The sequence below is a fragment of the Chiloscyllium plagiosum genome, unplaced genomic scaffold, assembly GCF_037043375.1.
Source record: "Chiloscyllium plagiosum isolate Xiang-an unplaced genomic scaffold, Cpla_swu_hap1 HiC_scaffold_34, whole genome shotgun sequence".
Taxonomy (NCBI): Eukaryota; Metazoa; Chordata; class Chondrichthyes; order Orectolobiformes; family Hemiscylliidae; genus Chiloscyllium; species Chiloscyllium plagiosum.
Window position 1 is genome coordinate 29818049 of NW_028270172.1, and position 27730 is coordinate 29845778.

The 27730-nt window shown below is 41.0% G+C and overlaps 1 protein-coding gene across 11 annotated transcripts in view; it reads right to left on the minus strand.

The window, feature by feature from the left end:
- Positions 1 to 27730, minus strand: part of LOC122564410 (catenin delta-2-like) — a 1213649-nt gene that overhangs the window by 215297 nt on the left and 970622 nt on the right. For 10 of the 11 annotated variants that reach the window (XM_043719230.2, XM_043719228.2, XM_087978581.1 and 7 more), the window contains one exon: positions 23876 to 23995. The exons of the other annotated variant lie outside the window; for it this stretch is intronic. In XM_043719230.2, coding sequence (XP_043575165.1) covers positions 23876 to 23995 — 120 coding nt within the window. The remainder of the gene's footprint in view (positions 1 to 23875; positions 23996 to 27730) is intronic. 11 annotated transcript variants of the gene reach the window in all.

Genomic DNA, 27730 nt, shown 5'->3' on the forward strand with positions numbered 1-27730 from the left:
TTCTCCAGTCAACATCCTAGTAAATCTCCTTTGCACCATCTCGAGTGCAATCACATTCCTTTAGAGAATCAAATCAACCACTCTTACCCAGTCAGGCTTACATGTGACGCTCAGCCTACAATAATGTGGTTGACCCTGGACAACCCTCTGAGAACAAGGGATGGGCAATACATTTGGCCTAACCACCAATGCCCACATCCAATTGCCAAACAAAAAGAATTAAAAAGAAAGAGCATTAAGACATCTAGATTCCTCCTAGTATGAGTATGCACAGAAAATGGAAGGGTGAGAAATCAAATACGTTACTGAGGAAGTCTTGCAGGAGAGAGATTTTAAATTTCTCGGGTATTAGAGTTGAGTTTGGAGAAGCTGAGATCGGTATAAGCTGGACGGGTCACACAGTAATAATTATCTTAACAGGGAGGTTTGTTTTGAGCTTTAGAGAGTGGTAAACTAAATAAACGATGGGAACTTGAGGACAGCAGGAAAATCAGCAGAAGCCAGAAAATTAGTTAATGAATAATCAAAGATTAGAAATGGGTGATGAAAGAATTGTTCGATGGTTAATGATATCTATTTCATACAAGGAGCCTGTAAGGCAAATGTGTTCAGCACACAGATAAACCTTTGGAAATACTGTATCATAGCTATTACTGAAAAGTGGCTTCAAGGGCAGAAATGACAGTTCAACATTCCAGATTATTCCGTTCAAGATATTCAGATATAATACAGGAGGAGATGAAAGGAGAGTGGCAATATTGGCTAAAGAAACAATCACAACTGCGAGGAAAGTGATTACACGGAATTAGATTGGATGCACAACACAGAAAAAGGCCCTTCAGTACAACCACGCTATGCCAGCATTTATGCTCCACTTGAGTCTGCTCTCATATTTCCTTATCAAACTCTCCCATTATAGCCCTCTAATTCCTCCTTCTCAAATGCTTGTCTAGTTTCCCATTAAATTAATCTATATTATTCACTTATTCACTATATTATTCACTTTAATCCTTCCTTTTAGTGGTGAGTCCCACATTCTCAACACTCTTTACAAATTGCTTTCTTCCGAATTTCTGATTTCTTGTTGAATCTCTTATATTGATGACATCTAATCATGCTGTTCCACACTGATGAAAACATTCTCTCTGCATTCACACTCACAAAACCTTTCATTATTCTATTCCCGTATTTGGTCCCCAGTCAGCCTTTCTTTTTCAATAGAAGACAGACCCAGCCTGTACATTCTTTTCCACTAATGTATACCCACATATTTCTGTTGTCATCCTTGTAAATCTTCACTCTGCCCCTTCCATCCCTTTATTTTTTCCGTATAGTGCTCTTTGAGCAAAGATACAACACAGATTTAGAGTAACATCTGCATTTTTCAAGTATATTTCTCTACAATAAATATGAGTGCTCGGTTTGCCTTTTTATTACCATGCTAACCTCACGTGTAATGTTTAGTGATTGATGCATTCGTACTCTGAGATCTGTTCCTCTACCTCAGCAAGACTTATAACTTACAAGTAATATGTCACCTTCCTATCAAGCATATTATCTGATGTTAATCAGTATTTATTTACAGATTAGTAGCCACTAAAGGGCATCTTTCTGCCTCTGTCATTTCAACAGAGGTGAGAGGTGACGATAATGCAAGATGGGCATCCGAGCAGCTTTCCCTCTGTGGGCTGCTGTCAGGAAGGAAGAAGAAATACTTTTGTTGAGGAAGAGAGGAGTATCATATGCCCATCAGCAGATCACACCTTCCCCTTTAAGCCTATATTTGCCCCACTCCTCCCATAAGTCCCTGCACATGGGTTTGCCAGACCCAGTCAAATCCCTTGGATTTACCCAAAATCCAGGATCCTCAACACATCTTCTCATGCAGTCCCAGCAACATGGTCACTGTTGGGACGATATCTGTCAATCAGACTGACCAGCAGCTCTCTAAGATGCAATTTCTTCTATAGGGGAACAGAAGTCCCACCCTAAATCAATGAAAGTGGCCCCTAGTGTACTGTCACTGTGGGGAAGCTGGTTCCCAGGTGGGTGGGTTTTTCCATTAGTGGTACAGGAATATGTGTCTAACGCAATATCCAGCCCAATGTCTCAGCATTCTCCATAATTTCTCGTTCGTTCCTGCGAGGGACTGCCTCCAGCTCTCCTGTTTTATTACCAGTGCTGTGTGCATTGCTGTACACAGGATTTCATCTTACTTTATGCTTAACCATTCTCTAAAACTCCTCTTCGACCACACTCTTCCTTTCCCATCAATATCCTTCCCTCTTCTATTTCCAGTTCTTTCCTTCCCAGTTTTGTCTGCTTTTTAGCTGCTTATGTTGCCTCTGGATCCCCTCCCCCCCCCCCCCCAACCACCTTCCCCATTTACTCTTCCCAGCAGAACACAAGTCCCATTCTCTTTCAGGTGGAGTCAATCCCATTGGTACAGCTCTTTCCATTCTCAAAACTGTTTGCAGGGTCAAGTGAAGAGGAAGTCCACTTCCCCATGCCAGCTTTTAGCTTTTGCATTAATTCTTCTGATCTGTCTCCCCCATACTAATATGAACATGGTCAGGCAATAATTCAGAGACAATGACCCTCAAAGTTCTCCGTATTAGTTTAGAGTCTGACTCCCACTGATAAGATCAGTGGAAAAGTTATAGGGGATGTAGAAGTCTTTAGGAGAATGTTCTTAGTGCGTTGAAAGCTCAACAAGAGGAAAGTTCTGTATTTCATATGGAATCACGTTACAGAAGTGAGTAGGACCTGAATAGAATGGCACCCTCTAACTCCAAGTGTGATGGCTGGACATGGGCAAGCACAGGCTTGCAAGCAATTAATAACTGGCAAGCAGTTGAGGACCAATTGTATATGGGGATCAGCTGGAAAGTCGTCATCCGTGTCATGGCGTTCACAGATCCATACTTAAACAGCACCTAGAGAGACATCCACTTGCTACTAGCCAGCAGCATTATTCTGCTTTTCTAAAAAGAAACTTGGAACCTAAACCAATACTATCCCCTCCCGTCCTACCACACTTGGAACTCTCTGGAGTTGTAAGTCAACACCATGCACCCTCCTTCAGCCACCTTGGAACTTCCACACATTATCTCCATCTGGAACTACTGAGCTTGCCCACTACCCTGTCACTATCAAACTGCCACCCTTCATGCTGAACCTGCCACCCTCCCAAATCACCATTACTCTCAACCTACCAACCATTATCCTTAACCCTCTCCCTATTACCTTTGAGGCACCCTTGATTATCCTCAATTCTCCCAGTCTCAACACTGAATATCCTTGATTGTGACCTCAGGGATGCCTGAGCTTCAATGGAATGAGGAAACAGGTGATGTTTATGCGTTAACTAAGGGGAATTTGTTAAGAACTTGACTGGGTGTCTAAATGGGGAACAGGTAATCAGTGTTTGGAAATTTGTGATTTGTAAGTTGCAACAAAGATTTCACTAGAAACGTACATGCCTGGACTTTGTTGAATTGACCATTAATGCTTGTGTTTATCATTGATTGCCCATCTATCATTCTTAAATTACCTTTGATAGAGATTTAACGTTCTGTTGGTTGTCCTGCACCCTCCCATGACCTGTTTCAAGGTTTCCACATCTCTATGTGTGGATGAACATTTAGGTCAGCATAGACCAATTTGGGCCAAAGGGCCTGTCTCCGAGCTGTAGGATTCTATGACTCAATGTCTCTTCCTCAGATAGCCATGCTCCCATCTTACTGGACAGTCACTACCTTCTCTCCAATGGTCTGATTTTCCTGCACGGATAACAACTGACACTCAATACTCAATGTTCCCTCCACTGGTTCAACAAAGTTCACCAAACATGAAAATCAACTTTGACTCACTCCAAATTCACCAGGAAGTCTACCCCACCTGCTACTTGGAATCAGTTGTGAATCTGAAGGCTCATGTTTCTCATTTGCTACTGACAGAAGATACAATTTAATCCAGTGACCATGTGTTTTAATGAGTATTCCCGATGTGCTACGGCAATAATGACAGATTCTCACTATTTGCTGTGGGGACCATAATTTGCCTTGAATCCATTGCTAGCTTACTTCCCAACATTTATCCTTTCATTGGGAAGCTAATATTTTGCCTCCTCTACATTCAAGTCTTTCTGCCTGTCTGTTTCATTTCCCATTAACCGGGAGCTTCATTAGGCCTCACTTTCAAAGAGTAAATCTGGGCAGGAGGAAGGGAGATGAGTGGAAGAACATTTTAGTGGTCTTCATCATAATTCAGTTCTGAAGAAAGGTACATGGACCCGAAACATTAAACTCTGCTTTCTCTCCACAGATGCTGCCAGATCTGCTGAGTCTTCCGAGCAGTTCCTGTTTTTCGTTCTGATTTCCAACATTCACAGTTCTTTTTTTTGTTTATCAAAAATTTTCAGTTGGTGAAAGGTCAATGTTACTAAGTTGAGGTGTGATTTGGCCAGTGTAGATTTGAAACAACTACTTGTTGGATCAGGGCATGGCAGTTATTCAAGAAAGAGTGTTCAGAACAAATCTGATCCCAGAAAGGAAAAGTATGTGACTCTAAAATTTAGAAACCCTCTTCTTGATTTCAAAAAATAGGAGGAGAAAGTGAGGACTGCAGATGCTGGAGATCAGAGCTGAAAATATGTTGCTGGAAAAGCGCAGCAGGTCAGGCAGCATCCAAGGAACAGGAGAATCGACGTTTCGGGCATAAGTCCTGAAGAAGGACTTATGCCCGAAACGTCGATTCTCCTGTTCCTTGGATGCTGCCTGACCTGCTGCGCTTTTCCAGCAACACATTTTCAGCTTCAAAAAATAGGCAATAGTACATAACAGAATAAGACAGAAAAATGAAAACTTATCATGGTTGTGGGTATGCCGAGCTGGGAAGTTGATTTGCAAAACGTTTCGTCCCATGTCGAGGTGACATTTTCAGTGCTTTGGAGCGTCCTATGAAGCACTGCTGTACTGTGCCTTCTGGAATTTATTTGCTTTCAGTTGCTCGTTGTAGTGGCTGGTATATTGAGTCCAGATCAATGATCTTTTTGATAGAGTCCATGGATGAGTGCCATGCTTCTAGAAATTCTCTGGCTGTCCTCTGTTTAGCTTATCCTATGATTGTTGTGTTGTCCTAGTCGAATTTGTGGTCCCTGTCATCTGTATGTGTGTGGCTAATAGGGACAGCTGGTCATATCATTTCACATCCACAGACACCAAAGAGCTAGTAAACACCACAACCAGCCGCCCCTAGTAGCTATACACACAGATGATAGGGACCACAAATTCGACTGGGACAACACAACAATCACAGGACAAGATAAACAGAGGACAGCCAGAGAATTCCTAGAAGTATGGCATTCCTCCATGGACTCTATCAACAAGCACATTGACCTGGACCCAATATACCAGCCACGACAACAAACAACCGCAATCAGCAACTGGAAACAGCAGGAAGGAAACCAAATAAATTCCGGAAGCCACAGTACAGCAGCGCTTCACAGGAAGCTCCAAAGTACTGAAGGTATCACCTAGACAGGGGACAAAACATCTGCAAATCAAATTCCCAGCTCAGTGAACATACCCACAACTGGCACACGAGCTACAAACCTTTACGCAAACCTTGAATGAAAACTTTTGTCAGATGGCAATTGTATAATACTGAATAAACCTAGTAGGATTGAGAATGTGCAAGGCTAAAATTATAAGGGATTTTAAGAAAATTAAGAGAGGATATGAAAAATTACTGGCAAAGAAAATCGAGGAAATTTCAAAGGCCGTCTTTAACACTTCAAGAGCAAGATAAAAGAGCCAACTGGAGATCAAAAGTGAATCTGTGTGTAGTGATGCAATATGTGGCACGGTTCTTAGAAAATATTTTGCAAGAGCATTCATTAAAGAGAGTGACAACATGGGCTTTGTGGTTACGGAGAAGGGATCTTAATTATTGGATGAAATTTACTGCCCTCTTCCAAGGTGAGTTTGGAAATGGGGGTGGAGGGTAGTTAATCAGGCAGAATGGTGCTGGGTGGAGTCACTACTACCTTACTGCCTCTGCATCCATTTAGTCTGGGCTTGTGAATAACCTTATGCCTTACCAACTGATATTAAAATGGATAATTAATGACTGCTTAAGGACCTCAACATGCCACTAGTATTCAACCAATTGTAGGCAAGGTGATCACCATGTGGTGTGTTTTCTTATTGGTGCCAGTTAAGTAGAGATTGGGCAAGAGGAAGAGGGTGGTCCCATACTCAAAGGTGCTCAGTTCAGTGAAGGGCCTGGCATTATGAAGCAGGGGTCACTCAGAGTCACTCCTCTGCCCTGGCTGCTTCCCATGCTCTCACCACCACACAGCACCTTTCCACCACTCCCCTTCCCTTCCTGATCCTGGATCTGCTGTCACTCAGCTAGGTACCTTGGGAATCCTTGACTCTCCCAGGATGCATTTCCAGCAGCAGCCATTGCTGCATTCGTGGCACTATATACAATGTATAGCCACAAGCCTTTGATCAGCTGGCACCTCTCGAGGATAGGATTTCCATCCCTGATGTCCTTAGTTCTGAGAATGCCTACTACTGGCAATTTAGGTGGCACTTAATTTCATAGGGTCTTCCCAAAAAGGTGATGCAGGATTCTCATGAAACTGTACAACCTTTGGGTGAAATCTTTTTCACCTGCATGGGCGGCACAATGGCTCAGTGGCTAATACTGCTGCCCCACAACACTAGGGACCCCGGTTCGATTCCAGCAGTGGATGACTGTCTGTGTGCAGTTTGCACATTCTGTTCATGTCTGCATGGGTTTCCTCTGGATGCTCTGATTTCCTCCCACAGTCCAACGATGTACAGGTTTGGTGACTTGGCCATGCTAAATTGTCCATAGTGTGCAGGGACATGCATGCTAGATGGATAATCCATGGGAAATGCAGGGTTACAGGGATAGGGTTTTGGGGTGGGGGGGGGGCGCGCTGGTAGGATGCTCTTTGGAGAGCTGCTGTGGACTTGATGGGCCGAATGACTTCCACACTGTAGGGATTCTATGATGAAACCTCACTCATTGGATGGGATTAACATGGTGAGAGAAGGAAGTATTACTGAAGAAATTGCCAACCAGATGAAATTGATCCTAACTTGTTAAATGCTATGCCCTTCATTTTCCATTCCTCTCTGACCTCTGGTATGGTACCACAAGACTGGAGGACCACTGACATTGTACAATAAGTGGAAGCAAAGGTTGATTGGCCAGTCATCCTACCCTCTATAGTAGGTAAATTATTGGAAAGTTTCTGAAATTTAGACTGTTACTTGGAGAAGCATAGAAAAATCAAGGGCACTCAGAACAGTTTAGTGAAGGAGAGGTCGCATCTGACAAACTTGATTACATTTTAACACGGAGGTAACAAGGAGGCTTGTTGAGGGTAGTATGTTTGATGTGGTCTACATGGATTTTAACATTGCTACTGACAATATTTAATATTGCAGACTGATCAGAAAATGAAGAACTCATCCGATCCAAAGTGAAATAGCAGAATTAAAAATTGGCTCAATGGCAGGAAAATAAAAGGTTATGACCAGCAAGTGTTTTTGTGACTAAAAGGCATTATTCATTGTGGTTCTAAAGATTCAGCACTATGTCCCTTGTTATTGTAGAATGTCATAATTATTTCGACTCAAATGCAGGAAGCATGATTGAGACATTTGCAAATAGGCCAAATCTTGCCATGTGATTAATAATGAGGAAGAAATCTGTTGACTTCTTGAACATATTAATGGACTGGCCAGGTGTTAGAAAGGTTGCAAATGAAATTCAATCAAGAGAAGTGAGAAATATTGCAGTTGCGAACAAGAAGAAAACTTTGGTAATTCATAATAAAACTGGAGAGGAACACAGGGACCTTTAAATATATGTGTGCAGTTCCATTATGGAGGCGTGACAGGTAAATGAGGAGATGAAGCAAATATGTAGTCTGAGTTGGCTGAGGCTTTGGGTTAGGTTTTATGAGCATTGAGGCCTTACACTAAAACTGCATAAGATACTAGTTGGACCCTAATTAAAGAACTGCATGCAGTACTGGTGCAGTACATGAGGTAGAATTCGATCACAAGAAGAAGGGTATAGAAGAAGTTTATAAGGACATTCTCATAATGGAGAGTTTTAGCTATGAGGAAAGATTGAATAGTCTGGGTTTGTTTTGTTTGGAATAGATGGTGCTGAGGGGAGATCAAATTGAACTGTGTAAAAATTATGAGAAGGCGAGACAGAATGACAGGAAGGATCGAAGTTAGATTTGCAGAACAATAACCAGGGGAGATAGTTTTAAAGGAATTAGCAGAAGGGTTTGAGGAGAAATGGGAGTAATTATTTATTATGTACAGGTAATCTAGAACTCTTGCCTGAACACCTTTTGTGGAATAAATCCACAAAACATTTAGAAAACTACCTGAAGGAGCAAAACGTACATGGCTACTAACCAAGAGGTGCAAGATGGAATTAGACTACATGGTTTTGTTTTGGACCATCTGAGCATGACAGGCTGAATGGTCTCCTCTTAAATGCTTGTTTCTCCTCCTTCAAAGGAATTCCTGGATGGGTCAGAAGGAAACCATCACCGATATACATTGGGAAGTGTGCATGACTTTTTAGGGGGATCATTCACAATCTTGCTTAAATTGTTGTATCTGTTGCACGTTGATCCTTTTTAAAATGTTATGACTTTTTACTGCTTTTCTTACAACCTTTAGCTGCTTACATTTTGTACCTCACTTAGCCCATGTTACATGCTCTATGCATTCAGTTATTCACACCCCATTACAGAGATTTCTAATAAGCAGCTGAACATTTCAAGGTGAACAGTCACAAAAGACCCTTGCTACCAATATTAGAAAACCTATTTGTTTTGTGATGACCAATGTGTTGCAAATGGTTGTATTTTCTTTTGTGCAATGTTCCTTTAAGATAAAGGGGCTTGGGAGCATTGCAAAGACGAGTTAATTGGTTTCCTGATAATGGAATCATTAGATTTCAAGAAGTGCTCACGTGTCCTGAGGTTGCTATGGGGATGAACAGCAAATATGCAAAGGATAAATAAAATTCGAACTGCAGTGAGGTGGGGTCAGGCAGTGTTTTCTGTTTGGCAGCTCAGAAAACATTGAAATTTCATGCAAACAGGGACAAAGCAAGGTTCACTCCAAATGGAATCATTTTCTGTTTTGCAGCCTGTAAACAGATTCTGCTCTTGAAACAAATCTCTGATAAAACAGCAGAGACTGCTCCCTTGTCTGTTATTTCATTGGAAAGAGCAGAGAGCTGAAGGCAGGAAGTGGAATTAGATTGGTCAAGCCTCTTTGTTACTTCTCAGAGTTTCCAGTCTGCAGGCTCCAGCCACCTTCTCTTCACCAGAGATGTGCATCCCTTTACAGGCCCATCCCCGATCAGGATAACCTCAAGGCTTTCCCCTTCTATTTGGAAAAAAATGCATGAATTATCCCCATCCACCACTATCCTCATCTGCCTGGCTCAGCTAATCTTCACTTTGAACAACTTCTCCTTTAGCTCCTCTCATTTTCTTCAGATCAAAGGCCATGGGTACCTCTATGGGGCCCAGTTATGCCCTTGGGGTTTGTGAAATATTCCTTGTTTCAGTCCTGCTCGAACGCCACCCACAACACTTCTCCCAGTGCAATACATCATTAGCACTGTATCACACCATGAAAATGGCATTGGACCATTCACACTACCTTGTACTATTCAGACTACGTTACACCCAGCCAACATTGATGTTGATGGACAAAGGGACACGGCTGTCCTTGCACACTGCTCAATGTAATAGAACATGCATGCAGGTCCAACAAACAATAGGAAGGCAAATGATATGCTGGTTTTCATTGCAAGAGATTTTGAGTACGGGGCAATGAAGTCTTAGTCCAGCAATACTTCATTGAGAACACACTTGGAGTTTGAGATTTTGGAGAAGGTTTGTAGCTCAGGTTGTGGAATGAGCTGTCGATTTGCTCGCCGAGCTGGTGGGTTTGTTCGCGTGTTAGGTAACACGATGAGTGAGCCTCCGGTGAGTGATATCATTTCCAATTCTGTTTCTTGATTAGGAGTAGTCAGCATGGCTTTGTGTGTGGGAGGTCACACCTTACAAATTTGTTAGAGTTCTTTGATGAAATGACCAGGAAGGTTGACAAAGGCAGAGCGGTAGAGGTAGTCTATATGGATTTCAGTCAGGCCTTTGATAAGTTCCACATGGTATGCTGCTCTGGAAGGTTAGATCGCATGGAATCCAGGGGGAACTGGCAAATTGGATGCAAAATTAGCTTGACGCTAGGAAGCTGAGGGCAATAGTGGAAGAATCCTTGTAGGACTGGAGGCCTGTGACCAGTGGAGTGCTTCAAGGGTTGGTGCTGGGCCCATTACTGTTGTGTTATCAATATCAATGATTGGATGAGAATGTACTAGGCATGATTAGTAAGTTTGCAGATGACACTAAAATAGGTGGTATCATGGACTGTGAGGAAGGTTATTAGAAATTGCAGCAGGACATTGATAAGCTGGGAAGTGGGTCGAGAAATGGCAAATGGACTTTAATACATATAAGTGCGGGGTCTTGCATTTTGTAAAGTTAAATCAAGGTAGGAGTTTCATAGAACAATACAGTGCAGAACAGGCCCTTTGGCCCTCGATGTTGCGCTGACCTGTGAACCATTCTCAGCTCGTCCCCCTACACTATCCCAAAATCATCCATGTGCTCATCCAAGGATTGTTTAAATCTCCCTAATGTAGCTGAGTTAACTATATTGGCAAATAGGACATTTCATGCCCTTACCACTCTCTGAGTTAAGAAACTGCCTCTGATATCTGTCTTAAATCTATCACCCCTCAATTTGTAGTTATGCCCCCTTGTACAAGCTGACATCATCATCCTAGGAAAAAGACTCTCACTGTCCACCCTCTCTAATCCTCTGATCATCCTGTATGTTTCTATCAAATCCCCTCTTAGCCTTCTTCTTTCCTCATAAGATCTTCCCTCCAGATCAGGCAACATCCTGGTAAATCTCCTCTGCATCTTTTCCAATGCTTCCACATCCTTCCTGTAATGGGGGCGACCAAAACTGTACACAATATTCCAAGTGTGGCCGCACTAGTGTTTTGTACAGTTGCAGCATGACATTGCGGCTCCAAAACTCAATCATAGAGTACTACAGAGTACTACAGAAGGACCTGTTGTGTCCGGTGCACGGTTCTATGAAAGTGGAGTCACAGGTAGTCAGGGCAGCAAAGAAGGCTTCTGGCACACTGGCCTTCACCAGTCAGGGCATTGAGGTTAACAGTTGGAAAGTGATTTTGCAGTTGTACAGGATGTTGGTGAGGCCTCACCTGATGAAACCTAACACATCATATGCCTTCTTAACAGCACTATCAGCCTGGGTGGCAACTTTCAGGGATCTAAGTACATGGACTCCAAGATCACTCTGCACATCTACATTACCAAGAATCTTTCCATTGACCCAGTACTCTGCCTTCCTGTTATTCTTCCCAAAGTGAATCACCTCACATTTAGCTGCATTGAACTCCATTTGCCACGTCTTAGCCCAATTCTGCAGTTTATCCAAGTCCTCCTGCAACCTCTAACATTCTTCCAAACTGTCCACTACTCCACCAACTTTAGTGTCATCTGCAAATTTACTAATCCATCCACCTATGCCTGCGTCTAAGTCATTTATAAAAATGACAACAGCAGTGGTCCCAAAATAGATCCTTTGGCACACCATTAGGAACCGGACTCCAGGCTGAATATTTTCCATTAACCACCACTTGCTGCCTTCTTTCAGAAAGCCAGTTTCTAATCCAAACTGCTAAATCACTCTCAATCCCATGCCTCTGCATTTTCTCCAACAGCCTACCATGTGGGCTACCATTCATAGTGAATGGTAAGGTTTTAAGGAGTGTAGTGAAACAGAGGGACCTGTTGTGTCCGGTGCACGGTTCTATGAAAGTGGAGTCACAGGTAGTCAGGGCAGCAAAGAAGGCTTCTGGCACACTGGCCTTCACCAGTCAGGGCATTGAGGTTAACAGTTGGAAAGTGATGTTGCAGTTGTACAGGATGTTGGTGAGGCCTCACCTGGAGCATTGTGTTCAGTTTTGGTCACTTTGCTACAGGAAGGATGTCATTAAACTGGAAAGAGTGCAGAAGAAATTTACAAGGACATTGCCAGGAGTCAACGGTCTTAGTTATAGGGAGAGGTTAGGTTTTTTTCTTTAGAACATAGGAGACTGATGGGGGGATCTTACAGAGGTGTATACGATCGTGAGAGGCATGGATAGGGTGAATGCACTTAGTCTTTTGACCAGAGTTGGGGAATTGAGGTCTGGAAAGCATCAGTTTACGGTTAAAAGGGAAAGAATAAAAGGGAACCTGAGGGGCAACATTTTTACACAGAAGATGTCATGCATATGGAATGAGCTGCCAGCGGAAGTTGTTAAGGTTAACAACATTTAAAAGGCATTTGGACAAATACAAGGATAGGAAAGGTTTAGAAGAATACAGGACAAGTGCAGGGAAATGGGGTTAGCGTGGATGGACATTTTGGTCAGCATGGACCAGTTTGGGCCAAAGGGCCTGTCTTCGTGCTGTAGTACTCTATGATTCTATGACTGCAAATGATATCACCCACTATAACAAACCAAAGTTAAAAATCACACAACACCAGGTTATAGTCCAACAGGTTTAATTGGAAGCACACTAGCTTTCACTAGTGTGCTTCCAATTAAACCTGTTGGACTATAACCTGGTGTTGTGTGATTTTTAACTTTGTACACCCCAGTCCAACACAGGCATCTCCAAATTATAACAAACCAAGACACATAAATTGCAAATGGGACACAACATCAATGTCTCATCGGAAGCTCATTGATGATGTTACCTAGCCTGGTGACAAAATGTCTGAGAACAAACCCACCAGCACAGTGAGCAAACCACTAACACTTTGAGTATTGTGTGAAGTTCTGATCTCGTTACCACAGAAAAGGTATACTTGCCATCCAAGGAGCATAGTGAAGAATTCACGAGAACAAGTTCTAGGACAGCAAGTTTACCCAATGAGGAAAGATTGTGTTGACTAGGCCTGTATTCACTGGAGTTTAGAAAATGAGAAGGGATCCAACTGAAACCTATAAAATTCTGGCAAGGCTGGACAAACCTGATGCAGAGTTAATGTTTCCCCTGGCCAGAGGTTCCAGAACAAGGGGTGACAGGATATACCATTAGAATAGACCATTTCAGACTGAGGCAAGGAGAAATTTCCTCAATTAGATGGGTGAATCTGTGAAAATCTCTACCACTGAAAGCTCTGGAAGCCAAGTCACTGAATATATTTAAGGACAAAATGGATTTATAGAGGCTAAAGGCATTAAGCAGTATGAGACAGGAGTATTGCATTGAGATAAGGATCAGCCATTATCATTGTGGGTGTAGATTGACTTGATAGGCTTGCTCCTATTTTCTATGCTTCTACTACACCATTCGCACTGTTGTACACCATTCACACCACATTAGAAATGAGCCAATATTACATTACATGAGCTCTTATTCACTTTATTTATTTTTTCATTATTTATGTTAAAGAGGGTGGAATATGTATAAGGTTTAGAGTGAAAGAGAAAGTGAGTAAAGGATAAGTATGCAAGTTATTAGAATTATCATTTTGCATTGATTTAAAAATCAATAATTTGTAAGCAAGACTCTTGCTTTAAAAAATTTAGACAGTTTCCACATGGTGCCACAGGGTAAATCACTAATTAGGAATTGTATGCATTAATAGTGTTTTGGGTGATAATATTAAGACAGGTCAGAGGGTTCATTCAGCCATTTGGGAGAATAGAACAGAACACAAACATGCAGACATTGCTCTGCTGAATCTGTGGCTCATAAACAGATTTGCCAGACTCATCTGAGTAAAGCCCTGACACTGCCTCATGCCATATCTGATTTAATAGCAAGCAGTGCTGCTGTCACTGAATTCAAAGATGAAAATCTTCCACATCCTCAAAGACCTTAGGTGGCACATAAACATAAATGATAATATTTGTCTGTGATAAATTAGGCTGCTCAGTTACAAACAGAATTGCCCAAATATGAACCAACCTTGTAATTTTTAAATTACAAAATGCTTGCATGACTCAAACAGATCATTTAGTCCAACAGTTCCATGTCAGTGTTTATACTCTCCAAGAGCTTCCGCTCTCCTCACTTTATCTGATCCCATGAATGTATTCTTTATATTCCTATCCCCTGCATATGCTTTTCCAGCTTCTCTTTAAATGCATCTATGCTATTCACTTCAACTATCACATATAACTGCAGCAAGTTCCAGTTCTAAACACTGTCTGCATAAAGAAGTTCCCTTTGGATTTATTAATGACAATCTTACACTATGGCCCCTAGATCTGATCTCGCCTGATAGTGAAAACATCTTCTCCATGCCTGTCACATTGAACTCTTTCACAATATTGAAAACCTTTACTGGGTCACCATTCAGTATTCTCCTTCTGTAAAAAAGAGCTGCATTCTAGTATTTTTTCCTCTCTACTATTTGCTTGTATTTGTACTTGTGCAAACCTGTTTTATCTCTAATGTTTGGCAGCATTGATGAAAGCCAGACTTTGCCTCTGAGTTTTACACTTTAGTCGAGGGAAAATCTTTCAGTTATAAAAACTTCAAAGGATTTTACAAGTAATGATTCCTTTTGAGGCGCAGTCCCTTTTGGAATGCAACAGCTCCCACACAGCAAGCTCCAAAAAAGATAAATGCCATATATGACGAGGCATCACCAAAAGCGTTTGCCTACACATTACTATATTAAATACTATCACAGTTAAAGCCACTTGGTTGCCAGTATATAGAGAGTAATGTTAAATGCAACATAAAAACTTGTTTTAATGTGCTTTCAATGTAGAAACCTGTCCCCCTGTAAGTCCAAAAACAATCTCATGTAAATCCCACAGTTGAGTGGCAATCTTTCTGTCTCAGACTCACAATGTTGTACATTCAAACTCCACTCAAAAGCCTTTTCACAAAATTTACGCCAACACTCTCAGTGCAGTATGATGCATTTCTTCAACCAAGAAATCTTCAACCAAGGCCCTGATTGTCCTTTCAGATATTTCGAAGTGTAGCAATGGAGTTCCTCCAATGTCTTGGCCAACATTTATAACTTAACTCTCACCTTACAGTATGATGTGGAGGTGCTGGAAATGCACTGGGGTGGACAAGGTCAAAAGTCATATGACACCAGGTGATAATCTAACAGGTTTATGTGAAATCACAAGCTTTTGGAGCGCTGCTCCCTTGTCACATGAAGTCACTTCAACTGATGAAGCAGCAGCACTCTGATAGCTGTGATTTCAAATAGACCCGTTGGACTATAACCTGGCGCCGTGTGACGTTTGACCTACAAAAAAAAGTAACTGGGAAACAATCTCATTGCTATTTGTGAAGGCTTGCTTTGTGCAACTGGCTGCCATGTTCCTTTCATTTTTGTACTTCTTTGATGAATTCCTTCTTTAGCTGTAAATTGTTTTGAGATATCTGGATTTGTGAAAGGTTCGATTTAAATGCGAAATCTTGCCTTTTCTTTTTAGTGTGTTGGTTAAGACATGGTCAAAACTGCATAGAAATAATCCTTCTTGTTCTATGTTGACAATAAAAGTTTGAGAATGATATGGCACAGAGGGAGGTCTTTCCAACTGTTTCACATGCTTTTACCAACTTTTCAGGAAGTACACTGGTGTGAAAACAAAGCATGACTCAATCACAAGAATCAAGTTGGCTCAGATGGCATTATTTTTGCCTCTGTGTCAACTGTGGGTTGAAGTTCTAGGTCAGGATAGGCTCGGCTAATTCATACAGATGTACAACATAGAAACAGGTCCTTCGGTCCAACTCGTCCAAGCCAATATCCTAAATATCCTAAATTAATCAATCCCATCTCCTAGAATTAATCAATCCCATCCCCATATCTCTCTAAACCCTTCCTATTCATGCTACCCATCCAGATGCCTTTTAAATATTGTAACTGTACCAGCCTCCACTACTTCATCTGGCAGCTCATTCCATGCACACACCACCCTCTGTGGGAAGAAGTTGCCTCTCAGGTCCCTTTTGTATCTTTCCCCTCTCACCTTAAACCTCTAGTTTTGGACTCCCCTACACTGGGAAAAAGACTTTGGCTATTCACCATCTCCATGCTCCTCATGATTTTATAAATCTCTGTAAGGTCACCCTTCAGCCTCTGACACTCCAGGGTAAGTAGCCCCAGCCTCTCAAACTCTCTAGCCCTGTGCTCAGTGCTGTGGTACAGAGAGAATGTCACATGGTTGCAGGTGCCACCTGTCATAAAATTGCTTGAGCCATTGTCCCATCTTCCTGTTCCAGTGCATGTTAAAGATACAATGCATTATTCAGGAAGAGAATACTGTTCAGCATAGTATCCTGGTAAAATTCCTCCTTCGACCAACACCACCAGCAGCACTGATCAACCACTTCTGCATCTTACTGATACCTGTGGTCGTGCTTGGGAATGTAGGAAAAAGAATTAGCCTTTCAATCCTTGAATTTGTTCTGTCACTCACTTAGATAATGCCGAATGTAAATGTGAACTCCATCTCCCCAGGTTGGTTGCATAACAGCTCTTAAATTTTCAACTGAACTCACTTCTTTGCAGGAAAGAATTCCAGATTTTCATTACTTTATCATGAAGAAGTGATTCTTGTGGTCATATCTGTATGACCTAGTTTTAATTTTAGTTTCATATTACCTGTGTCTAGACTTCCCTACTGGAGAAGGTAATACTATCAAGACTTTTAATCACCATATACACATGAATTAAATCATGCAACCATGTACTATACTTAAAGCAGTCCACAAACCATGCCATATAACAGACTCAATACATCTTGAAGCTTTTTCATATATTCCAATATTATGATACGATGCCTTATAAATGCAAATATTTATCTATTATGTATTAAAAACATTGCAGATACATTTGTCATCATCAATTCTTATCGCCATATCTGTGACACTTACTCTTGTAAAATATGTCATGCTATAACTATACCTTTTCTCTATCAGTGCTATTATGGGCAAGAAAGTGTAATTCCAACATAACAAGTTTACGTTGGCAGTTCGTGTGTATCTTCACATCCTGGTCCAATTACACTGTTTCACCTGAAGACTACATTTGATTTTGATTGTCTGCGCAGTGTCATGGGAGAACTACTCATTTTTATTATCACTTGAAGCAGACATTAAAATGTCGGTGAGTGATAACACTGCCATGGTTATGATGTCCTCAATCCCAAGAGGGCAAGTGTGGATCTTCACATGCTAAATTTCTTTCCAGCTCATACTGACATTTTCTCTGTTAATGAACAGAAGAAAATATATTTAAAACCGAAAGGACTGCAGATGCTGGAAATCAAAAGCAGAAACAGAAAATTGCTGTAAAAACTTAACAGGTCTGGCAGCATCTGTGCTGAGAAAGCAGAGTTACCGTTTCAGGTCTAGTGACTGTTCCAAAGGGTCGCTGGACTGGAAGTATTAACTCTACTTTCCCTCCACTGATGCTGCCAGGCCAGCTGAGAAGAAAATATATCTTCTGGTGCTTTAGTCAAAAGGAGGAATGATGTGAGCAGGGACTATGAAATCGCACTAAATGAACAACTTCTTTACACTCAGAAAAAATAAGCAAAAGTGTATGTTCAACATTCAGTTCAGATTATTCAATGTGTGAAAAGTACGTTTCATGCTGTCTTAGAGATTGTTTCAACTACGGTACTTCTGTCCCAAGTTATTGTTTAACTTCAAAGATTTCCCAATTTTAGAGAGAATGGACATGTGCCTAAATGAATTTGGAAGGCAATGATAGGAAGCTTGTGTCCTTTTGCACCCCATCCTTTGCAATCTGGGACAAGGTCACCCACTATTTCTTCGGTGATAGAGGGGGTGAGGCATGAGGGGATTGGGAATGTGGCGTCTTTCAAATTCAATGAAACCTTGTTTTCCTTTTCAACTGGGCACAGTATCCCATAGCATTATTCCACAAGGAGCAGGGGTTTCCACCCAGTTTCCTGACCAATATTTATCCTTCAAATGTCATCAATAAAATAGATTGTCTTGCCATCATTGTATTACTGTTTCTGGAGCCCTACTCTACACAAATTGACTGCTGTGTTTCTCTACAACATGGACTACACTTCAGCATAAACTGTTTCATTAACTGTAGAGTGCTTCAGTATATCCTGAGGTGATGCAAGGAACAGTATAAATGCTTGACTTTAAAACTAAATGTGTTTTTTTTAGAAAGCAGAAGTTTATATTTGAAGTGATACTGAATAGAAGAATAACAAATCCATCTTGGTAATCTTTAGGTCATTTTCTTTCAGGCAAACATATTGAAATATTCAAGTGCTTCTCTATGGCAGTTCAAAGCTAATCCAAAATGAATATGTTAACATATATACCTAATATCTAAAAAGGCTTTGACTAAGAAGCACATGATGGAATAAAATAAAATCCACAGCAACCTTTATTAAACAATTATTTGGCATCACATAAATTCTTGGCAAAGATAATTGGCCACAGCCTATTAAGTATTTGACATTTATCTACTATAACATATTTAGTTGTCCAAATATTCCTTGCAAATACATAAAGATGGACCTGAGTGATTAGACTAATCTTGTGCCACACGCTTTAGTAGCAATGTGTGGTTGCATTTTATGGTCTAAACTGGTGAATTTACAATGTCCTTTAGGTTGAATGGAGACAAGTAAGCAAGTCTCCTGCCTACTTCACCATAAAAAGTAAAGAATTTTAAATAATTTCTTTTCTCAAGCAACAATGAAGAAAGAAGTTATGTGTAACATATGATTTCCACTTCTAGGGGGGAATGTGTTGGACTGACATTTTCCTTCTTTTGTGAGTTGGCAACAAGGACAGAACTGAGACAAATGCATAACAGAAAGGCTATAATTGGAACTGTTTCCGAAATCATGAGTTGAGGGCTTTAGTGTTACAGTTTATGTCATCAAATGCAGAGGCAGGTTTTGACAGGTCTCCTGTCTACATACTTAGAAAAAAAGATAAATTTCACTTTACAGAAAGCCAGTCTATTTACAAAGGTGTCATGCAAGGTGAAACTGCACCCACTTGGTTCTATTCTTAACTGTCTATTAGTATCCAGATACCTAAATGCTTATGACATAGGAGCTGGACTAGGTTATTCGAACCCTTGAACCTGCTCTGACATTCAACAATAACATGGCTGATTTTCTACTTGCCCTACCGTTCCCAACTCTCTAATTCTCTCACTACCTAAACTTTTGCAAGCTAATTTGAATATATTCAATGATTGGAAACCCTAGCTTCCTGGAACAGAGAAGTGCAAATTCCCAATCCTTTCAGTCAAGAAAGTCTCAGCGATAAATGGCCGATCACTTATTCTAGGATTGTGACTTCAAGTTCTCGGTTAATGTTCTTCTTTTTTCACAGGATGTGTGTTTTGCGAACTAGACCAGCATTTATTGCTCAATCCTAATTGCCAAGATGACTGTCAGGAGTCAACTATATTGCTGTGGGTCATATGTAGGCCAGAATGAGTACAGATGTAATATGTTCTGTAAAGGACATTAGTGAACCAGATAGGTCTTTCTGACAATCAGTAATGGCTTCATGGGCATCACTGAACCCTTATTTCTAGATTTTTATTCAGTTTAAATTCCATCATTTGCAACAGCAGGATTCAAACTCAAGTGCCCATAACATAACCTGGGTCTCTGTATAACGAGTCCAGTGACAATACGGCTAGGCCATAGGAACAAAGGAACTGGAGGAAGCGATTCAGCCTTTCAATCTTGTTCTGCCATTCAAAGATCTCATGGCTGATCCGTAGCTTAATTCTATATTACCTGCCTTAGGCCCATATCCCTTAATATCTATGTTTGACAACAAGTTATCCATTCCCTAGAAATGTGAAAACAGATAGCAAAGGATTCTATTGGTATCCAAAAAGGAAACAGTAAGCAAAGTAAATGTTGGTGCTCTATACATTGAGAAACTATAGAAACTCTTGCTATCTGTTTTTACATTTCTAGCTTGCTTTCTTTTAACCATTCACTCAATCTGGCTATATCCCTATGCAGCTTCTTTGCATCCATCTCACCGCTGATGTTTCTACCAAACTTTGTATTGTCAGCAAACTTGGATGTGTTATACTCGGTCCCCTCATCTCACTTAAATTAGTGGTGACAACTGCTGGGGTCATCAGTGACTGATAAGGATACACATCTAGTGAACCTGAAAGAGCTCCCTCCCTTTCTTGTCCAGCTGAGGTTGCACCTACAGCCCAGTGGTGTATGAATCAATAATATCCTGCAGCAAAGCAGTTATACTGATTTACCTACTCAACTGTGTCTGTGCAGATACATCCCAAATGATTAAATATCTCCCATAATGCTCCCCTCTACTAGGTCCATGTCCCCTGAAAATCAGAAAGATCTTAATACTTGAGACAGAGCTTGTGCAGAACATTGATGAGGAAACACAAGAGGAAGAAGATTGTCTGGTAGCTACAGACATTGAGTTCATTGCACAACCCCAAGTACAACAAGGTCCAGATTTATCTGGCCCTTATCAGGCTGGAACACGATTGGGTTGGCCAATAAAAGTAAATGGCCACACATCACACGGCTAGAAGTCCTGCCTCGGATTCCATCCTCTTTGATATTCCAGACGGTGGGAAGAGTGAGGATCTCAGAATAGGTCCAGTCAAAGGCCATTTCCTGAGGGAGAGCAGGATGGAGGTGGAGAATCAAACCAGCTAAAGGGAGATGAGGACTATGTTGTTGGACAAAGTTATGAAGTTGGGAAGGATTCAGAAAAGGTAAAGAAACATGCTTCACCATTTCACAGGCTTTTACCTTTGAAGTTAAAGTTGCAGCAGTCATTGCAACTCAGGGAGGATCCAGCATTACGAACTTCGCTTGTGTAGGTTATCAAACTTTGGCGTTGCTTGCCCTTTCACGGACATGAGGACAATGGATTCTACTTGGGCATCAGGAGGGGTGCAGATAGAAAAAAGTATTGCCCACTCTGAAATTGAGGCCATTGAATTGGGGCTACTGAGGCAAGCATAGCCTGCACAAAAAGGAGCAGAATGTCAGGAGGGAATCACGATCCAGAGAGATGTGGGCTACAAAGGATAGGGGGAGACAGAACACAAAGCAGAAGATCTACAGGCAGAGGCAAAGAGACTTGATCATGACTGAAAACAAGTATTGAAGGAGTGTGAAACTCAATGGGAAGCTGGTCATGATTACCTGTCTCTTTATTGGACATCTGTGGCATCTCAGCTCAGTGCACATTGGTGCATCATGCTGATGACTCAATCCTTCTTGACTGGAGATGATATTAAGATCACAACTGACAAGGCATTTTGTACTTAGAGGGCAATAGGTCCAGTGACTTGCCCAGTATGGTGGTGCAATGTTCTCTTACAATATTGAGAGGTATAGATAGAGATGTTGGTAGTTGTCTTTTTCCCTAAGATGGGCAATTTCAAGATTGGGGGAACATTTTAAAGGTGAGAGGCGAGAGATTTAAAGAAGACATAAGAGGCACATGTTTTACATAGAGGGTGGTTTGTGTGTGGAATGATCTTCCTGAGGAAATGATGGATGCAGGTATAATTACAATGAGTCAAAGACATTTGGATGGATATATGAATAGGAAAGGTTTGGATGAATATGGACCACAAGCAGACAAGTGAGACTAATTTAGTTTGGGATTATACTCGGCATGAACTGGGTGGACCGAAGGGTCTGTTTCCATGCTGTGTGACTCTGTAAGTACTTTGGTCTCAGTGGCTCTCTGCTGCACTCTGCATAATATGGCTTTCAGACAGTCATGGATCTTGGGAAAGGTGAGGTTCTGGGGTTGACTCACTGGGGAGGAGTGAGGTAAGAGAGAAGGCTGATTTGGAAGCAGATGGAGGTTATGCAGAAAAGAAAGGTGCCCCTGTTGGGTAGTCTCCTCCTGCTACTCTTCTGGAAGATGACATTCCTTCCCTCCCTTGCAGTACCAGTACTCCAGCTCCCTGTGCCATGTGCTACCTTGGGTCCCAGATATGCACTGGAAGGCTCTGACATTTACATTCTCTCAGGAAGACCAGCAGCATCAATTATTGTTATTTTAATTCAGTCGCCATTCCTGTCCTCATTAGCACAAATTGGCAGAAAAGTCTGACTCATATCTGTTGATGTTTGATAGTAACTGTAACTGTTCCTCTTGAAATACTGTTGCTAACTCTCGTCTGATGCTCTCACTTTTTCTTCCAGCGGTTATATCATTTCTTTCTGTGATATTTTTATTTACTCATCAATTCTGACACCACCTAAACATCTTGAGCTGTATCTCTAGGCACTTGTAAACATACGTTATTTAGAGGGAGAGTTTGCTATCCTTTCTTGTCTGATTTACAGTGGCTGAAAATTACATAATATTAAAAACTAGGCTGGATTGTCACTGGTTTGGCCAACTCAGATGCCTGTCCCCCTTTCTGACAGACATATTGGAGCAGGGGTACTTCCGTCACACACATGGGAAACCTGTACTCTGCAAGATCATTTGAAATTAGTGCTGCACTCATCCTTAACCCATTCACATTTTCAATGCCATTTTAAACAAGCTATTCAAGGATCAGCTGTTTTTGATGTGACTACTTAATAGAAGTGTATTGTTTTTATAACAAATTGAGCACTCAAGGGAACTTAAAATCTTTGAATGGTCTCATAATTGTTTTTGCTTTCAGTATGGAGTGTGAATGAGTGAGAAGCTCCCTTGGATTGTTATAATTTTTCCAAAAAAATGCCACATGGATTCTGAAATCCTTCATGATCAATATTGTTTGAGCAGCTATGGAGGTAACACTAAGGTAAATGTTGGCATGAAGGGACACGAGTTGATATAGAGCAAACATAAGGCATGGAGAGTGAGCAGTCGGCATGAGTTCGACTGGAAGAATGGGAATGGGTGGAGGACCTAACAGCTTCTAAACCAACTGAGATGAAGTCCCAGAGTAACGAGACAGGTCTTTGGACCAGTTCACATTAGCTCTCACACACTCCAATGGCCATCTCTGATTACACTCTGCTCCTGCCTCCCGGACACGCTGTGCCACTTTAAACTGGTGCCTCTGCTAAGCTAGGATATTTTCCAATGTGAGCTACTCAGCTTGGTGGCTAAATTCTGGCCAATGATTTCCAAGAAACATTTTTTTCAACCGATTGCTCAGTTGTTCATTTGTTAGCCTATTTGAGTGTGAATATGAATAAAGTATATTTGGACAGTTTCAGCCATTGGTTTGTGGAGAGATGTTTCTAGCTTTTCTATCCCAGAGTAGCAGTCTGGGATAGAAACCAATGGATTGGAATTTGAATTTTCCTTCAATTTATTTCTGTTAACTACCAGTTAATCCAGCAAGTTTGTGGTTAGAACATATAGATGATAAGATGTGCTGCATCTGTCACCTATAACAAGTGGCATTGAGTAAATATATACAATACAACTACAGTTAATTATAATGCTTTCACTCTTTGGGATTGTGAGCATGCCAAGGCTTTCAATTGTAAGTTGCAGCTGTAAATGTTCACGCACAGACATGCAGTCAGCAATGAAAGCACTACAAGGTTATGGTAAGGGCTTGACAAGGGTGAGCAGGAAACTTGCATCAGGTTATCTGGCGACAGTTTGCAGAATACAAATAGGGCCATTAACCAGGTAAATGGAACTATTGGGTAGGCTTACCTTGGCAGCTTCCTTAAGGTGTGCCATCTTCTCCCACATCTGTTCCCAGTTGTATCAGGTGCTGCACGCAGGGTTGAGCCTGACCGCCACTTTCTGCAGGGCATGCTGCTTTGCTGAACTCTGGAGTGGCAAACAGAGCAACCCTCCTCACACCCAAGTCATATAGCAGCACCTTCACGTCATCAGTTATCAAGCAGGGCGTTTGAGTACTGCACCATTCCATTGGTAGCCCACCCTCTGTTTCCTGAATCCATGTTGATTGTGCCAGCCCCTAAGTATTGCAAGCTAGAATTTGAATCCCCCCAAAAAACACCTTCAGTAAAGCTCTAATATATTTGAGATAATTTATAGCATTTGAAGGTTATTATAATATTTGGTCCTCAATGCAACCACTTATATTTAAGTGGCTGCAGCTCTTTAACTGCGAGCAACCCAGTAAAGTAATTGGGTTAGGGGCACATATAGAAATCTGTCCCCTATAATCTACTCTTATTTACACATTTTCAGTTTTAATTATAATGCCCACATTCATAACAAAATCTTTCTATGCCACACTAATTCCAATTGGCATTATCACTTGCAATGCCAGTCAGTTTTAGGTGTACCAGTTACTGGGGAGCAGGGAGTGGGTGGAAGATAAGTAGGGTACCATTGCAATGTTATTTTACATAATCAGTTTACATTGTAAACAAGGGTATACAAATCTCTCGTAAAAAAGGTGACACAGAAATGGCTGGAGGCATAAGATTTGTAACATAACCGAGATATCTTTTGCTGAAGTTTCTTCTAGAAAACACTAATGACCCTTATAAACACATTCGCCAGTGCAACCTTAACTATTGCTGCACTACACACCACTGCAGTGAAGTAAAGTGGCTAATATTCATCTGGTTAGGCACTCTGAAAGATTTTCTAACAAATTCTGAAAGAAGTTTTGTTCAAAGCAGCGAAAGAATCAATTCTCCTTGATTAAGTTTACAATGATGCAACACTACAGCTTGTGGCTCACTTGTCCCCATGTATTGTAGCTTGTATTGGAGCCTCGTTATGTAGAATGCATTCTTCCACTAACTGCCTGGACTAGCTATCCATTGCACTTTACTGGCCTGGATTTTCACTCAGACAAACAACTTCTTAATCATCACAAATATGGCTAATGTAATCAATAATTGAGAAGAATGCTTTAGAGCATAGCAACTAGTATTCTCATGGAGGTGGATCGTATTCTGTGCGTGCGCATTTTGAGGAGAAAACTGCCCATTAAAATCAGCAGCAGCCTCTAATATTGTGATTATGTTGATCTCAGTGTGCATCAATTAGAATTGGCAGGAACCAGTCTGAACTTTGGAGATCCACTTGGATCCAGCCAGTGTACACTGTCTGAATCTGGTCCTGAACACTTTTGTAGGAGGTCAGGTATGCTCTTTGGAATTAATAAAAGTAGGCTGGACTGTGCATAAAATATGTATAAACTCATGGACTTTGAATGTCATTGGAACAGTGAAAACAACTGTCAAAAGAATCGATAGGAACTGTCAAAGGCAACTAACCAAAGGAGCTGCCAAGCTGTCAAGGAATTTAAAGGTACTGCTATTTAAATCTTTGGGGAAAAACAAAACATCTGGAGTTAAAACAAATCATCACTTGCTATTTCACTCTGTCTGTTGATATATGCCTGAGGTTACCATTACTGGATTAATGCTTTCACAACCATTCATTATCACAGTCGGATGCCTGTCATTTCACAGTTTGATTAACAGCTGTAATTGAAATAAGCAGAATTTATAATGTGATGTCTTTTTTCAATATAATGAAGTTGACAATTCAAGTTTATTTGATTTAATCTCCACATTAGCATTGAGATCAGCTCATGGTTGAAACAGGTTGAACAATTATTGATAGAAAGGAAATAGGTAGTGGATGGGTGTATGGGCTAAGAGAAGTTGACATAAAGTTGGCATAAGGCCTAAAGAATGTCTACAGAGCTTGTGTAGAGGGCAAACAGTTAGCATGAAGACTACAAAGCATAATGGGGCTTGACACAGAGACATGACTTGGCATGGAGAATATGAGTTGGTATAGTTGGAACATGGAGTGGGTGTGTGGATGACCTCAGGGCTGAAGGATGGTTCATGATACATTGCCTTTTTTTAAAATAATGCAACACATAGCATGGATGCAGGCCTACCACCCAGTTGAGACTCAGTCTCTACTGCCCTAGTCCTGGAAACCACCAGCCAATACCAAGTGAACTGTGCCACCCTGGAACAAATATTCCCAACATCTGGGCCAGTTTTCCCAGGTCAGATTTGAGGGCCCAGAAAATGTTTGACTCAGTGGTACTGGTCTCAGAGTGGAACTCCAGACTCGAATCAAGTATTTGGTGATGAATTGATTTCTTCTACATTAGCTGCCTGGCGGCACCAAGGAAATAATGCATTCTGTTGCTTCTGGCCAAAGAAAAGAAAATGCTTAGCTGAGATGTGTCTAGTGATTTGTTTGGCATAGATCACAATCCAATATTCCAAAGCATTATACATCTCCAAGGAACACTGGACACAGCTGTGCAAGAAGCAATTGGTGCTCAGTAATACAGATAGAAATGGTAGCAGAAAATATCACATGCAATGGATTTCATTTACAGATCATCTTTAACATTGTAAAATGCCCAAAGGTACTACTAAGCTAATTTCCTACTCAGCATTCGTCCATCCAGTAACATCAGATTCTACCTAATAGCTTTTCGTTCAATTTTATGGTGGGAAAATGGTTGCGTCTAACTATGAACAACAGCAATGAGATTCTAAAAATAAATCATTGCCCTGGAACATTTAGAGGGTGAAAAAGGCACCAAATTAAATAAAATGTGTCCTTTCTTATTTATGATTGCCTACTGAATAATTTGTGGTAAAAATGTCACACAAAATGGTTGAACTTCATTGAGTACAACATTTCCACAAAGTGGCACTCATAAACAACCTAGCATTCAGTAGTGTGGTGCAAACTGTATGGAGCAAAATGGCACTATGCAATAAGTTGTCCTACACATCTCAATACATTGCCTCTCAGTCTCCTTGACACTGTGTCACACTGCCAAACTACTGGCAGATATCTCTACACTAGTTGGATAGGAAACTCAGAGGAAGATCCAAATGTTAAGAATGCCATTGGCCGATGCCACGAGTAGAGGTTGGCACCTGCTCTGACGTCATGTTGAAAATGGTAAGGTCAGTAAAAGTAAGAGGGTAAAAGAGAACAGTAAGGACTGTACATTGCTGATCCACTAATCTGAGATTAACTTTAAAAATAAACATTTCCTTGTTGAATTCTATTTTATCCAATCATTTGTCAGTAATTCCTTTAGTTTGATCCTCTCATATAATTAGTGACTGGATGAGATAACTGTTATAAGATTAAGACATCCCATAAATGGGATTTAAAAGGAATGTGAAGAATGATTCTGAGAATTAATGTTGGAAAAAAAAGACTTGCATTTGTGCAGCATCGTGTGTGACCTCAGGACCATACCAAGATGCTTTACAAAATTAGAAGTCATAAGACACCAGATTGTAGTCCAATAGGTTTATTTGAAATCACAAGCTTTCAGAGCGCTGCCTCTTCATCAGGTAAAGTGATGAAGGAGCAGCATTCTGAAAGCTTGTGATTTCAAATCAACCTGTTAGACCATAACCTGGTGCCATGTGACTTCTGACTTTGTCCACCCCAGTCCAACACCAGCACCTTGACATCAAAGACACTTTACAGCCAACTTCACCTTTGAAATGTGCCACTGACACTGACAAAGATATTGTATCTGCATATGTACAGGAAAGATATCCTCTGGTATTGCAATGC